The 15,215-nt window shown below is 33.1% G+C and overlaps 1 protein-coding gene across 1 annotated transcript in view; it reads left to right on the forward strand.

The window, feature by feature from the left end:
• The window catches only part of LOC110286939 (dentin sialophosphoprotein-like), a 33,595-nt gene extending 24,957 nt beyond the window's left edge, over positions 1–8,638 (forward strand). The window contains exons 3-4 of the mRNA XM_021153617.1: positions 582–3,019; positions 8,060–8,638. Of these exons, the coding sequence (XP_021009276.1) occupies positions 582–3,019; positions 8,060–8,101 (2,480 nt within the window). The 3' untranslated portion in view covers positions 8,102–8,638. The remainder of the gene's footprint in view (positions 1–581; positions 3,020–8,059) is intronic.
• The last annotated feature ends 6,577 nt before the right edge of the window (positions 8,639–15,215 follow it).

Consider the following 15,215-nt stretch of genomic DNA (forward strand, 5'->3'; position numbering starts at 1 on the left):
ACACAAGTAGCAGGAGCCATGGACCAGCCCATGTATACTCTTTGATTAGTGGTTTAGTCCCTGGAAGCTTTTCTCCAGACTCTCACACAGTCACAGATGAAAAGCATCACAGAAAAGCTTCTCTAGCTTCTCCATTGGAGGCCCTGTGTTCCATCCAATAGGTGACTGTGAACATCCACTTCTGTATTTGCCAGGCACTGGCATAGCCTCACAAGAGAGAGCTATATCAGGGTCCTGTCAGCAAAGTCTTTTTGGCATATGCAATAGTGTCTGGGTTTGGTGGTTGTATATGGGAATTTTTACATAATGTTTTCTTTTGTAGAGAGTAAGCTCTATCAACCTAAAAGAATGACTATCTGAAGTAAATGACCGTATTTCATTTATATCTTGAAAAGTGGAAATGACATTTAATTAAGCAGAAAATTTAGGGTCATTGTTTCTCTTTGAAAAATCAAATAAAAGCCACCATAATATTTTGAAGAAAGTTATATTTTGTTTGCACATGTTTCTATTGTAATGTGAACATTAATGTAAGGCTCATACTTTGCTACTTTTGCTCATACTATATTCTTCTCTCTTAGTTTCTAGAATTCAGCTAACAAGATACAAGAGTGAAGACAAAAATGTGAGATTCAAAGAGGCATCTTCAAGTCTCAGTGACAAGCCACTCTCACAAGAAAAGTTAAAGAAAAAGCACAGCTATAGCTTTTCTCCAGACTCTCACACAGTCACAGATGAAAAGCATCACAGAAAAGCTAGCCTGAAAATATCTGGCTATAAGCGCCAGTGCAAGGACTATAGATATTCCCATAGTTGTGAAAGTTTGAAGTATCAAATCAGTCCCATTCCCCTAAGTTCTGAGGCTTGCACCTCTAATGTATCATCATTTGTTGACAGCCCAACTTCTAAAAGTCCTAAGTCTGTCACAAGAAAGAAGTCTCGAAGAAGTATTACATATTCTCCAGAACTGGGAAAGCAAAAATGTACTAGATGTTTTATGGAAATCAGTAACTCATCTTATCATAAATGCTTCATAAATTCTGATGATTCTGACTCAGACTCTCCATTACATGGCCAGATTTCCTCACATTCTAAATATTCTCTGCAGTCTAAAACTATCAGACACTTCAAGACTTCTCGAAATCGCCCTTTATCTCCATCCCTGGATCCTCAGCATTCTGTAGTCAGCCGCTGTTCTCTGCACAGGGAAGATTCTAAACATTCTATAGATTCCACCTCTTATTTACATTGTGAAAGTTGTGCATCTCTCCAAAACCGTAAGGGCTCTTCTGTTACACACACCGTTTCTAAGAACACTAAGAAAATCATGGGCCAACATAGTACCCAAGGCCACACAGCAGCACCTGTAAGATTGTCTCAAAGTGAAAGCAAGTTCAACCTTACTGCTCAACCTCAAAATAAGGATACTCCTGATGTCAGTGAAAGAAATATCAAAGCTGAGGCTAATGTTGAAGATAAACTTCTTTGCAAAGATGATACAGACCATGAAGATGAGACGAATACTGAAGATGAAACAGATGGTGAAGATGAAACAGACACTGAAGATGAAGATGATACCAAAGATAAAAAAGATCCTAAAGACAAATCTGACCCTGATGGCAGTGATCCCAAAGATGGCAACTCTGAGAATAATACTGATAGCAACAATGGGTCTCAACATAGTGGTTCTTCTGGACCTACAGGTGGACCTAATACCAGCAATGATGGTGACTCTAAAAATGTAAATGATCACAAGAGTGAATCTGACCCTACCATTGATAACGCTACCAACAGTGATGTTAACTTGAAATATAGCACTGATGAGACATGTACCAACAATTTAGACAATGCTTCAGATCTGGAAGAATATTTCAATCATCACAATAATGCTGACTTCAAGGGTAGCACAAACCCAGCCTCTGGAAACAAAACTAGAACTGTACTGGACTATATTTCTGGTTCCAACAATGAGGACACTGGCCCTAGAAATATGATCATAAAAGGAAATATTGCTTATTCTGAGAATATTAGATTGCTTTCCAACAGTTATCAAAATAACATCATTAAAAATGAGAGTGAACCAAGCAGCAACCCAAGCCCCCAAAACAGCTATGGGCTTCCAGAAGACCTTGACTCTAACTCTAATATCAATCCCAGTAATGCTACTAACAATACTGTTAACCCTAACTATGGTGCAAAATCCATGAGCACTGCTATTTACAAACAGACAGCTGCCCTAAACTATTATTCAGATATTAATGATGTCACAGGGTTTGCATATGAAGTAAGGTCAAGTTTTGTAGTCAACTCAAACTATTTTGACAGAAAGAAATATACTGCTAGACTCAGCTTTGCACTTCACACTATCAATGCCATTGATACAAATAATGTTAGCACCTGTACTAGTGCTATTAGTTCTCAGTTTGCTTCTGAAAAAACCTCTGCCCTAGACACTAAACATTTCCCTAGATTTAGTCGTTTCAGGAGTTTCAATGTTATCATCAGCCCAAATTACAATACTAAAAATAGTCAGAATGCTAATAATTCCACTAGTATCAGCAATATTAACAACCCACCTGCCACTGAATTAGAAATAAATATATTATCTGTTCTTAAAATCATTTATGGAAATGCCCCAAATTTTATTGCTGGAACAAACTATCCTGATTTTTTGATAACCTCAGAATTTTATGAACCCCTTGAGCTTTGTAGAGCTTATAAAATTTTTGATAACCAAAATATTGATGCTCCATTCCAAGACTCTGCTGGATACATGGACTCTGATAATTCTACATATGCCACTGGGTCCATGGTTGCCCTTGATGCCAAAGAATCTGGCTTTTTAAAATATTTTTCTAGGATCCAGAATACAATTGGCATCAAGGATCCTTCTTCCCCTTTTAAGGTGTTTTCAAATCAAAATATTCCACTCCCTAGTTTCGATGTTATAGTGGAAGCTGAACTGCCAGATATTGTGAAGTTTACTATATCATCAGGTGCTGTGAATCAATTATTTCAGGTAAGTTTACTTAAATATACATTTCAAATTCATTCTCCATTTCTTGTAATTTTACTACTAGTGTATTGAACATAGGTTTAAAATTATTTTATTTAGTTGGATACATAAACTGTGGAATAAGTTATCCAGTATTACTTATTTGACACCTGAGTGTCAGGAGTATAAGTTTCAATAGGAAATATCTATACATTTGGTGAATAGAAAAAATAGCATTGACTAGGCTGTAATAGATGTTTCTACTTCTCGATTTTCTTAACAGTGTTTAAATAGTCCATAAATATAAACCTAGTCACAGGAAAGCTAGTAAAATTTTTACACATGTACCCTCCTTTTTGTTACATTCCTCTTTAGTGAAAGAGGAAATATGAAGGAAGGGGAAAGGGACAGAAGGAAGAAGGACAAAAGAGAAGAATGATATAAATTCATCATAAGTATTGTGAATGAAACCCTTTAACCAAAATCAACTTTGAAAACACTTGTGTTTTAAAAATGGGTATCTGAAGTAGCTATGGCATTCTAAACTCTGAATTATTTTGAAATAAATAGCACTTGAGTTATTTTGATGACATATCAGAAAGCATAGTTCCCTACCAGTAGCTTTTCAACCTTTAATTTAAAACCTGTCTGACTTATTTTTCTTTATAATAAGTAAACCTATATTTTTGTCAAACATTTCCTCTAGTAGTCTGAATTACATACACAAATTAAGGTTGCTGTGACATTTGGAAACCTATATTTGACAACTGTAAAGCACTGGGATTTTTGTTTTTTTTTTTTTTTTTTTTTTTTTACAAAACTACCAAAATGTTCTCAGTGGGCATAATTAAATTTATATACATTTAATTTTAGCCCTTTTATATATTAGACAAGGTAAATAAATATACTTAAATTTTATTTTAGTATCGGGATAAATGTTTAACTTCCTCTAATTTGTTTTCCATAAAATAAGTAAATATTTAGAATAGCACAGATTCAAATAGGCAAAATAGAAGTCCAAACTTATCTCCTTCGTGTTTTTACTATAATAGAGAACAGTTTTATGTTTTTTCTTCCAAGAGACACCATCTTCCTAGAAACAGCAAGAATGATCTCTAGGTTTTTCTATATAAAATTAAAGGGAATGTCGGCTAGTATGAATAATAAAAAATATTTGTGAGATAAAAATCTTTAAAATTAAGAGAATTCTTTGTTTTTTTTCAGTTATTCTCTCAACTGAATCTTTGTTTTCATTAGAACGAAGAGAATTAAATGTTTTATTCTTTTGCTATTTATGGCCAAATGAGAACATGTTTTTATTAAAGTTTACAAGGTTTGAGGAATGCAGTTATCATATTGTGTTTTATGGTTAAAATCATGGCATTTAAGAACTGTTTCCCAAGGGAGACAAGACCAAATATGCCTACAAAATAGGCTTCATTAACATAGAAAAGAAATATTTCAAGTGCAAGGCCTTCATTTTTTTCTCAAATAAAATAAAATTAAGTTTAAGATGACATTTTAATGAACTATATATCCAAATAAATACTATATCTGGTAATATTTTTCTAATATTTATACCAGGACTAAACAGTTGAAATATAACCAATTATAGTAGTTTCGTTGGAGATGAACAGATTTCACAGTTAATTTTGAATAGCTTTAGAAAACAATGCATTTTATGTGCCTTCCAAAACAAAATATTTTCTGTAAGAGTGATTGCATTCTTTTAGAAATTTGATATCTCATATTTACCTGATTTATACATTCATATTTTCCCATTGAAAATAATTATTTAGAGAACATGGGTGTTTTTCTTATTCATACAATTGACACAACGACAGAATTTCACTTTAAAGAACTCACATTTTTCTACCAATCAGAAGTTAATCAAAACAACCAACCCAGCTCCAGCATACATAGTTAAGCCACTTGCATCATTTTATTCAATTATTTAATGGACATTGAATATTTGAACAATGCTGTAAACTTAAAAATGGAGACTAAGTTAAAAACATAGCTGCTGGTCCCTGAAGTACTCATAGTATACTAACTAATCTTCATAAAAAAACAAGTACACATTTGAAATAGCAGATGAATAAAAACAAATTTAACAGCATCTGAGTTTCCAGAGTGGCTGGAAATACTGCCAATGTATTTAAGTTAGTTTGAACTATATGTGTAGGTTATCATTTTGTGTTACAGGTTTTAAAAGTAATTAATGAGATCTCAGTACCCAGAGTCATCTCTTTTATGACAATGGTTAATTTTGTCTGAAGTAGAACTATAGCTACATTACTAAATGACTAATGTCACTTAATGAGTTATCTAGAAGTTAGATTATAAAAACAGAAATAATATAATTCTATATCTGATGAGATTTGAATGACTTGCAAGAACTTATTAGAACCATTCAGAGCAAGCCATTTTGTATTCATACCAAAATGTGTGAAGTACAAAATGATAACATGGAACAATTCAATACTCTCATATAGTCAATTATAATGAGAAACATAAATACATAGTAGGCATTTCAATTAATAAATGTCTTCACATAACAAATGTGTTCTTTTTGTACTGAAGTTCACTTAATACTTTTAAAAGATGCTTCAAAATTAATCAGTATGTATATTCTTAATCATAAGTTTTTTGATTAATTGAGAGATGCAACAGATAAGCCTTTGTTTTGGAAAGACACAAAGAGAGAGAGAGAGAGAGAGAGAGAGAGAGAGAGAGAGGAATATATATATGAAGGAATATATATATGAAGGAAGATAGTCCAAAGTGGACAAAAGTTGCAAGACTTGTACTTTAAGTGCTATTCCTAATATAACAAGTCCTTCCTAATCTTAAAACCATGAAGGGATATTTATAGGCTTAATTAATGTTATTAATAGACTTTAAAATGAATGTTAAATTTATACATAGTCCAGAGAATGCGGTATATTTTTTAAAATTAAAAGACTCCTTATTTTATTTATGTAGAAATGATCAGTTTGTCCAATCCTGGCCTTTTATAAGTATGCTTTATTTTCTTACAATGGAAGATATATTTCTTAGAGATTTTCAGTCTGAGATACCAGAACAGATATTCTGTTCAAAGATAAAGGCAACTTGCTCAAGGTCTGTTAATTCTTCAACTTCTTTACTAACAACATCATCCATGTAGCAGACCTCCTATAAAATAGCTATTTTATATATTAATTTAATATATTTTCCTACTACTAAAGTGCTTTGATGATGTCTTAATGTTGTATTACTTGTCAGATAAGGATTTTAATATTCCATAATTTTTATAGTGCTCTTATCGAACCAGGGGCACTGTTGTATTAGCAAGTGATCTACCATTTAACTACTCCTATAACTAAGATGGAGACTTGAAAGTATTCAGTTGAGATGGAGTAAACTGAATTGGATTTTCATTTTGAGATAATTACAGGTCTTAATTGAATGTAACTAAAATATTTGTAATATACAACACATAATATGATATTTCCAAGATATTTATATAATGCATATAATATATATGCTATATGTCCTGTATATATGTCTTATATATGTATACATATGTATATATAACTATTTTATATACTTGTGTGTGTATATATATTTTTGTGTGCATATATACGTATAAGATGTATACAAAAATTCTGAGAGAAAATATGATTAAAAAGAGCCCCTTCAAAAATATAAATCTTTTAATTGTTCTCTGGATAATTTGGGAGAAAAATCATTATTAATCTTATAAAAGATAAAGATGTTCCCTTTAATTTTAGTATTCTAGAGACAGAGGAAAGCAGAACTCTGTAAGTTCAGCATAGCCTTGTCTGTATAGCAAATTTCAGATAGTCTAGCTAAAGTTACAGAACAAAACTGTCTCAGCAAAGAGAAATAGTTAAATATTGTTTTAAACTTCACTCTATATTTTCATGATGTGTAGTTTCTTAGTGAAATACAAACCTACACAGACACAGGTGAGGAATCCAAAGTGAACCAGATGTTTCAAGTTCCAAGTAAGGAATACCTTTGTTACTGTTCCGGTGTATAGACAAATCAATGCCCATGAGCTTCCTGTAGGACATTCAGAATCATAGTTTCCCAGATTATTCAGGGTTTCTCATCTACCTCTATCTTTATTATAGGACCAGAACTGCATTTTTCATCTAGTAAATTGTATACTACCATTAGATACATAAAAGCTAAATAAAATATAAAACTATAGAAAGAAAAATAGAGTTATAGTCACTGAAATGACAATTTCTAAATAATTATAGAAGGTGCTCAACTCGAAAAAGATGACTAATATTGTTAATTGTGAAAGTTTTATGCAAAGCTTCAGAAAATTTCAATTTATATCTCCTTCAAAATATTCTCCAGTACAAATTATAAATAGTATATGACACAAAATAGGTTGAGAAATCAATGATGGAATAGAAGATATATAAAATTTGGGATTATTAAAGCACTTCTAAATACTTAAAATTGTGAATGTTTGCATTACTATTATCCCCATTTCCCAAAGGATTAATTAGAAACATAGAATAGTTACGTAATGTTTCCATGCCCTGTTAAGGCTCCATGCCCCTGTATAGGGGAATGTAAGGACCAGGAATGGGAGTGAGTGTGTTGGGGAGCAGGGGGAGGGGATAGGGAATTTTTGGAGGGGAAACTAGGAAAGGGTTAACATTTGAAATGTAAATAAAATATCTAATAAAAAAAGAAAAAAGATATAAAATAAAAGAGCCTTAAGCATATAGAGTTAATTTATATATAAGATGTAGCATGATATTGTAACAATCAAATGTGGTAAGCATGAAATTAATCTACTATAGTATATACATAGGTTATGCAGTAAACATCACTGTGGTCCACCTTAGTATTTTAAGAAGTAGTATTATCCCTACTATTGTGAAGTAATCATAGCAGTTTCTTGGGTAAGGATTTGAACCTTTGAAGGGTTGTACTATCTGAAATTTTCTATTAAATAAAATAAATTATTGTAAGGAAATATATTTTATTTTATTATCACTTATAACTCCCTAGTTTCTTTTTATCCTATTGCAGCTCAGACTCCAAACAGGTAGCAGACAAAATGTTGACCTTTGATTAATGAAAAGAATACCTTGGGATGGAAAAGACAAAAGCACAACCAAGAAGGTTCTGAGGAGATGAGCAAATAACTTCAAAAGAACTACAATGTTCCCTGAACAATGTTTATTTTATGTTTATTCTTATTCACCCCATTATATGTCCATGTTTTCATTGTCTATTGTGGCCACAAATACTTCAATTACCATGTGACAATTGCCCCTTCCATATGATTTACATGTGGCAGAGTATGGAATTAGGAAAAGGACACACTGTAGTCCTTTTCTAGACAGCATCCAAAAATATATTTTACTACTATGTATTCATAATATAGACAAGCTTTTCAAGCAAATTCTTCCTTGTATTATTCTCTGTATTCTGAAGAAGAGGGCTTTAACTTTTAAAAAAATTTAAGACAGATAATTTTTTTTTAGTATTGTGGTGACAATTCTAGATTTAAAAGAACCCATACTAAATCTATAATTTACTGTTAATCTTAATTGCTGTTACTGTTTTGTGAGTGTGGAGCTCGAAATTAAAATAGTTAAGACTCATCAGTATTGTGCAGTGTTTGTTTAACTTTATCTCATTCAAGTGGAGCTATCTTGCTGAAAGAAAAAACAGATTGGGTAGAACTTCACAAGAGACCTGAAAAATGTCAATTGAAATGGTTGAAATTTTATTTCTTTTGCAGTTAGAAGGCAGAGCTAGTTTTCTAGGCATACTTTAATAAACACTTTATTTTGATATTGGATTTCCAGTTTCACTACATACATAGGCAATTGAGCCATGCTAATTTGACAAGCCTTTATATAAGATCCAGTTAGAAACTTGTGCTCTAAAAAGAGAGAGAGAGAGAGAGAGAGAGAGAGAGAGAGAGAGAGAGAGAGAGAGAGAGAAACTTATGCTCTATTCCTTACTTAAGTGTCTTCTCCAGCTAGCTAAGTGTCCCAAAATTTTCTGTTTCTTGCTTTGTATGTATGTATATGTGTATATGTGTGTCTGAGTATGTGTCTGTGTGTATATATACACACCATGTTCTTTTTCATAAAATTTCCTTCAACATAAAACTTAGTTCTTCATAAGCCTCATATAAACAATATTAAATGGCTCTATTCAGTCAGGTCATCGAATTTAGATGTTAGTACATTTTGAGGAATCACCAGTAGTTGAATATGCATAGAGTTCATGGTGTAGATGAGGAAGTGATACTAACACACATTGAAAACAGATCTAAGAACCCTGTTTACCATAATAGAAAAGTAAGACCTCTCTCAGAAAACAGATAACTGTTAAGAACTTAAAGCAGGGTAACAATGTGTTCTGATTGGGCTACAAATAAATCAGATTATTGGTGTGGAGGATGGATTTGAGAAGAATCTGAGAGTGAAGAGTACTAGAAAGCTATCTATTATATATCCCCCTGCATTACGCTATACTCAGATGGTCTTGAAATAAGGCAGTAAGCAGTAAGAAAGGAGAAGAGAAGTATGCTGGAGATACAGAAGCTGAGGAGAATGGCGATCCTGTAGGAGGACCAGCAGTCTCAATTAATCTGGACCCCTGAGATCTCTCAAACACTGGACTACAAAACAGACAGCATACACCAGCTGATATAAGCCCCCAACATACATACAGTAGAGGACTGCTTGGTCTGGCTTCAATCAGAGATGATGCACCTAACCCTCAAGAGACTGGAGGCCCTAGGGAGTTTAGAGGTCAGGTGGGGTAAGGCATGAGGATATCCATGTGGAGAAAGGGGGTGGGGAGGAGCTGTGGGATGTGGAACAGTAGGAGGGTGAATTGGGGCAGGGGGAATAAACTATGAATTGCAAATTAATAATTTAAAATTAATTAATTAATTAGAAATTAATTTTAAAAGAACAACTTAAACTCTAAGAACCAGGAGCAGGGGATGCATCTGAATCTCTTGCCCAACTTTGGATCCCTTTCCTCTAACTGGATTGCCTTGCCTAGCCACAATATAAGGAGATGCTCCTAGTATTACTTCAACATGAAAAAACAAGGCAGGTTGATACCCATGGGGGGAAGCTTCCTTTTTTGAGCCTTTTCTGAAGAGAAAGGGAGGATGGGAAGATGATTGGGATTTGAGGTGGGAGGGAGGGACTGAGAAGTCAGGTTGGAGGCTAAGCTGAGATTGGTATGTAAAGTAAACAAATTAATTGACACAAAAAATCTAAAAAGTAACAAATTAAAACTGCTGAATAATTGGCTACTTAAGGAAACTCAGTTTTCTATTATAAATGATATTGTTGCATGATTAATCAGAAAATAGAGAACAAGGAATATGTGTATTTCCTCTAGTTTTTAATAACAAACCACACCCTAAGTGTGTGCGTGTGTGTATGCATATAAAAGTTCAGTAAGTTGTACAAAATTTTTCTGAGTTACTCAACTTGATCTCCTTGAAGATACAATTTATTCTCTAAAATAAACCAACAAAGTTGTCAATATATAAGAAAATTATGGCTTAAAGCTCTAAAGTATTCTCCAGAGCTCCCTTGTGGTCCTTTCTAACTTGGGTTCCTGGTGTCTGAAGTTGACCCCTATATATTCACATGTGAAGATTTGGAGCTAGGTCCACAGATGAGAGAAAACATTTGGTATTTTTTTCTGGATCTGGGTTACCTCATTTGATATATCTTATGCAAATTTCATTTTTACTCTTTTACTGCTGAATACTATTCCATAGTTTATATGTGACATATTTTCCTTATCCATTTTCCATATAAAGAACATTTACGTTGATTTCATTTCCTAGCTATTGTGAATAGGGCAGCAATGAACATTGCTAAATAATTTTCTGTGGAGTAGTATATTGATTCATTTGGGCACTTTCCAAGAAGCAGTATAGTTGGATTATGTAGTAGACTTATTCTTAGCTTTTTGAGAATTCTCCACACTGGTTTGCAGAATGGCTGTACCAGTTTATACAACTAATAGTAAATGGTGGCTGTCCCCATGTCCTATAGAGCAGTTATTGGGTTGTTGTACTTGGACATTCTAAGTTAAGATACAGTCACGCTATTATGATTTGTATTTCCCTAATTACTAAGAAGGATAAAAATGTTTGAACTATTTCTTAGCTGTTTTATTTCTTTTGAGAAATAAATGGGCTATGTGTCCATAGCCCAGTTATTGAATAGGGTTTTTATTTTGTTTTGCTTTGTTTTGGGGAGTATTTTTAAAAGTTCTTTATATATCTTCAATATTTGTCTTCTGTCAGATGCATAGCTGAAAAAGATCCTCCTCTTCACTCAATTGTTTACTTAGCTGTTTAGAAACTTTTATTTTATGAGGTCCTGCTTGTCAGTTCTTGGTCACAGTTTCTGAGGATATGGAGTCCTTTGGGGAAGCTATTTCTTCACCGGTAACTTGTATGTTACTTACTGTTTTCTTCTAGCAGTTTCAGTTTAACATTGATGTCTTTGAGTAAATCATTATTACGTATAATAACCTATGTATATTTTTATTCTTCTACATATGGACGTCTAACATTCATAACATTTGTTGAAGATGTCTTTTCTCCAGTGTATTTTTTGGCATTTTGTCAAATATTAGATGGCTGTAGTGATTATTACTCTCTTTTGGATATTTAGTTGTATATTGGTCTACATGTCTGTTGAATATTTAGTTGTGTATTGGTCTACATGTCTGTTTTTGTGCCAGTACCATATACTTTTTATTACTGTAACACTGCAATATATCTTAAAATCTGGAATGGTAATCCCTCCAGCTTTGTTTGTCTTATTCAAGATGGTTTTGGCTACCGGGAGACTTGTGTTTCCAAATGAATATTAGAATAGTTTTTCTTTTCTGTAAATAATTAGGTTGGAAATAATTTTATTGGATTTCACTGAGTCTATGAATAGTACTAAAAATACAATGGTCATTTTCATAATGTTAATTATATCAATTTTTGAGCATGACTGTCTTTCCATTTCCTACTATCTTTCTCAGTCTTTCTTCAAAGTTGTAAAGTTTTCATTGTAGAGGACTTTTACTTCCTTTGTTAGGTTTATTCCTAGATATTTTACTTTACTTGAGGATATTGTGGGTGAGAGTTTGTCAGTGATCCTTTTCTCAGTGTAATTCTCATTGGTGTATCACAAGAGGAATGGAGATTGAGTTTTCAACTTGGCTCTGTATCTTGACAGTTTGCTGAAAATGTTAATCATTTTTAGATGTTTTCTGGTAAACTTTTTGGCATCTCTTAATGTATAATATTTTATCACCTGCAATTATGAATAGTTTGATACCTCTTATTTGCCTCTTTGTAACCCTTTAATTTCCTTTTCTTTCCTAATTGCTCTAGCTAGTACTTTAACCATTCTATTAAAAAACAATGGCAATAGTGAACCTCCTTGTTTCCTTCCTGGTTTCAATGGGATTGCTTATAATTTTTCTCCATTTAGGATGATGATGACTGTGGCTTTCTCGTATGTAGACTTTATTATGTAAAAATATATTTCCTCTAGTCCTACAATATCTAGGACATTTGTTATAAAGAAATAATGGATTTTGTCAAAAGCCTTTTCTTTGCACCGTTCTACCTGCATCCATCTAGCTCGACCAGCACCATTTGTTGAAGATGGTTTCTTTTTCCACTGTATGTCTTTGGCTTCATTGTCAAAACTCAGGTGTCCATAAGTGTGTGGGTCTATTTCTTAATCTTCAATTCAGTTCCATTGATCAACATGTCTGGTTTTTGGTTTGTTCATTTGTTTGCTTGTTTTGTTTTGTTTGGCAAGTGGAATTTTATTATTTCTTCAAGTTCATTATTTTCTGAGTTTAGGATGTCAATCTCTTCTTCATTTACCTTTGGTAACTTGAATGAATATTGAAATCCATCTTTTTTTTTTTTAAAGATTTTCTAGGTTCATGGATTATAGGTCTCTAAAGTATTCCATTTAAATATTATGAATTTCTTTGTAGAGTATTGTAATATTTCCCCTTTTATTTTGTACTCCATTAATTTGAATCCCTTCTTTCTTTTGGTTAGTTGGGCAAAGGTCTGCCAGTTTGATTTTGTTGTTGTTGTTGGTTTGGTTTGGTTTCTGTTTGTTATTTATCTTCTCAAAGAACCACTTTTTAAATTCATTGATTCGTTGTTTAAATTATCTTCAATAATTCTCTTTACTGAATTCAGAATTCAAATCATGTATTGTCTTCATCATCTCATTAAGCCTTGTGTTATCTATATCAACATCATCCAGACACTTATTGCTATCCTCTTGAAATTCAATGAGGTTATTTATCCTCTTTATTAAACTTCATTAATTCTTTAATAAAATTTATGAGTGATCTGTTAAATTTTATCATGTGATTCACCTAGGTAATTCTTGTTAAATACATTTCTACGGGACTAGTGTGTTTGATTAGAGAATGTTGTCTTGTCCTTTAATGATTGTTTTTGTTTATGCCATGTGATGTAAGAATGTGCAGTTCTTCCTTTGATTGTGTGTCTGATGAGATATCTTTCTAGAACATTATCCATTTCATCTATATTTTCCAATTTTGTGGAGTACATGCTTTTGAAGTAAGACCCAATGATTCTTTTAATTTCTTGTTGTCTGGTATTATATCTTCGTTTTCATTTCTGATTTTGTTGATTTGGATACTATCTCTCTGCAATTTAGTTAGTTTGGCTAAAGGTTTATCATACTTGTGGATTTTCACCAAGACACATTTCATTGGTTCTTTGTATTGTTTACTTTGGTTCTAATTGATTGATTTTAGCCCTGATTTTGATTATTTCCTGCCATCTACCCCTCTTCTGTATGATTGCTTGGAAAATTTAAACAAAAAGGATGATTTTCTTCTATATATCTTCCCTGACCCAGAGATCATTGAGTAGAGAGTTGTTCAGTTTCTCTGAGTGTGTGTATGTCTATGCATTCAAATGTGGGTATATGTGTTTTCAGATGTATTTCAATGTGTGAACATGCATATGAACTCAAGTGTCTTCTTCAGTAACTCTCCACCTTAATTTAGAGACAGGGTCTCTTAAATACAAAATTTTGCCAGAGGTAAATAATACTTTATTTGCATTCATTGTGGACCATTTCATAAAACAAACACTGCATACTTTAAAAGACAAATAGGCAAGGTTTGCACTCTTTATGAAGAATTTACTGCTCCAAATGGTCAGAGGTTACAACTTATTGAAGTTCTAGTAAAACATTTTTTTAAGATTTATTCATTTATTATATTGTAAGTACACTGTAGTTGTCTTCAGACACACCAGAAGAGGGAGTCAGATCTCATTACAGATGATTGTGTGCCACCATGTAGTTGCTGGGATTTGAACTCTGGACCTTCGGGAGAGCAGTCCAGTGCTCTTACCCACTAAGCCATCTCACCAACCCCTAGTAAAACATTTTTTTTTTAATCTGTAAACCTCTGCACACTTCTGTTTACTTAAATTTCCAATTAGATTTGTTTGAAGATGACCTGTGACACACACCCAAAAACATGCACATATATATCTACATGAACAAATATTATAACAGTTAATGAGAAAGTAGATTTTTATGTCATCAATTTTATTTATGTATTTTATTTATTTATTTATTTATTATTTTTTATTACATATTTTCCTCAATTACGTTTCCAATGCTATACCCAAAGTCCCCCATACCCACCCCCACTTCCCTACCTACCCATTCCCATTCTTTTGGCCCTGGCATTACCCTGTATTGGGGCATATAAAGTTTGCANGTCCAATGGGCCTCTCTTTCCAGTGATGGCTGACTAGGCAATCTTTCCATACATATGCAGCTAGAGACAAGAGCTCCAGGGTACTGGTTAGTTCATCATGTTGTTCCAACTATAGGGTGGCAGATCACTTTAGCTCCTTTGGGTACTTTCTCTAGCTTCTCCATTGGGAGCCCTGTGATCCATCCAATAGCTGACAGTGAGCATCTACTTCTGTGTTTGTTGGCCCCAGCATAGTTTCACAAGAGAGAGCTATATCTGGGTCCTTTCAGCAAAATCTTGCTAGTGTATGCAATAGTGTCAGTGTTTGGAAGCTGATTATGGGATGGATCCCTGGATACGGCAGTCTCTAGATGGTCCATCCTTTCATCACAGCTCCAAACTTTGTCTCTGT

Source organism: Mus caroli, chromosome X (genome assembly GCF_900094665.2).
Source record: "Mus caroli chromosome X, CAROLI_EIJ_v1.1, whole genome shotgun sequence".
Lineage (NCBI taxonomy): Eukaryota > Metazoa > Chordata > Mammalia > Rodentia > Muridae > Mus > Mus caroli.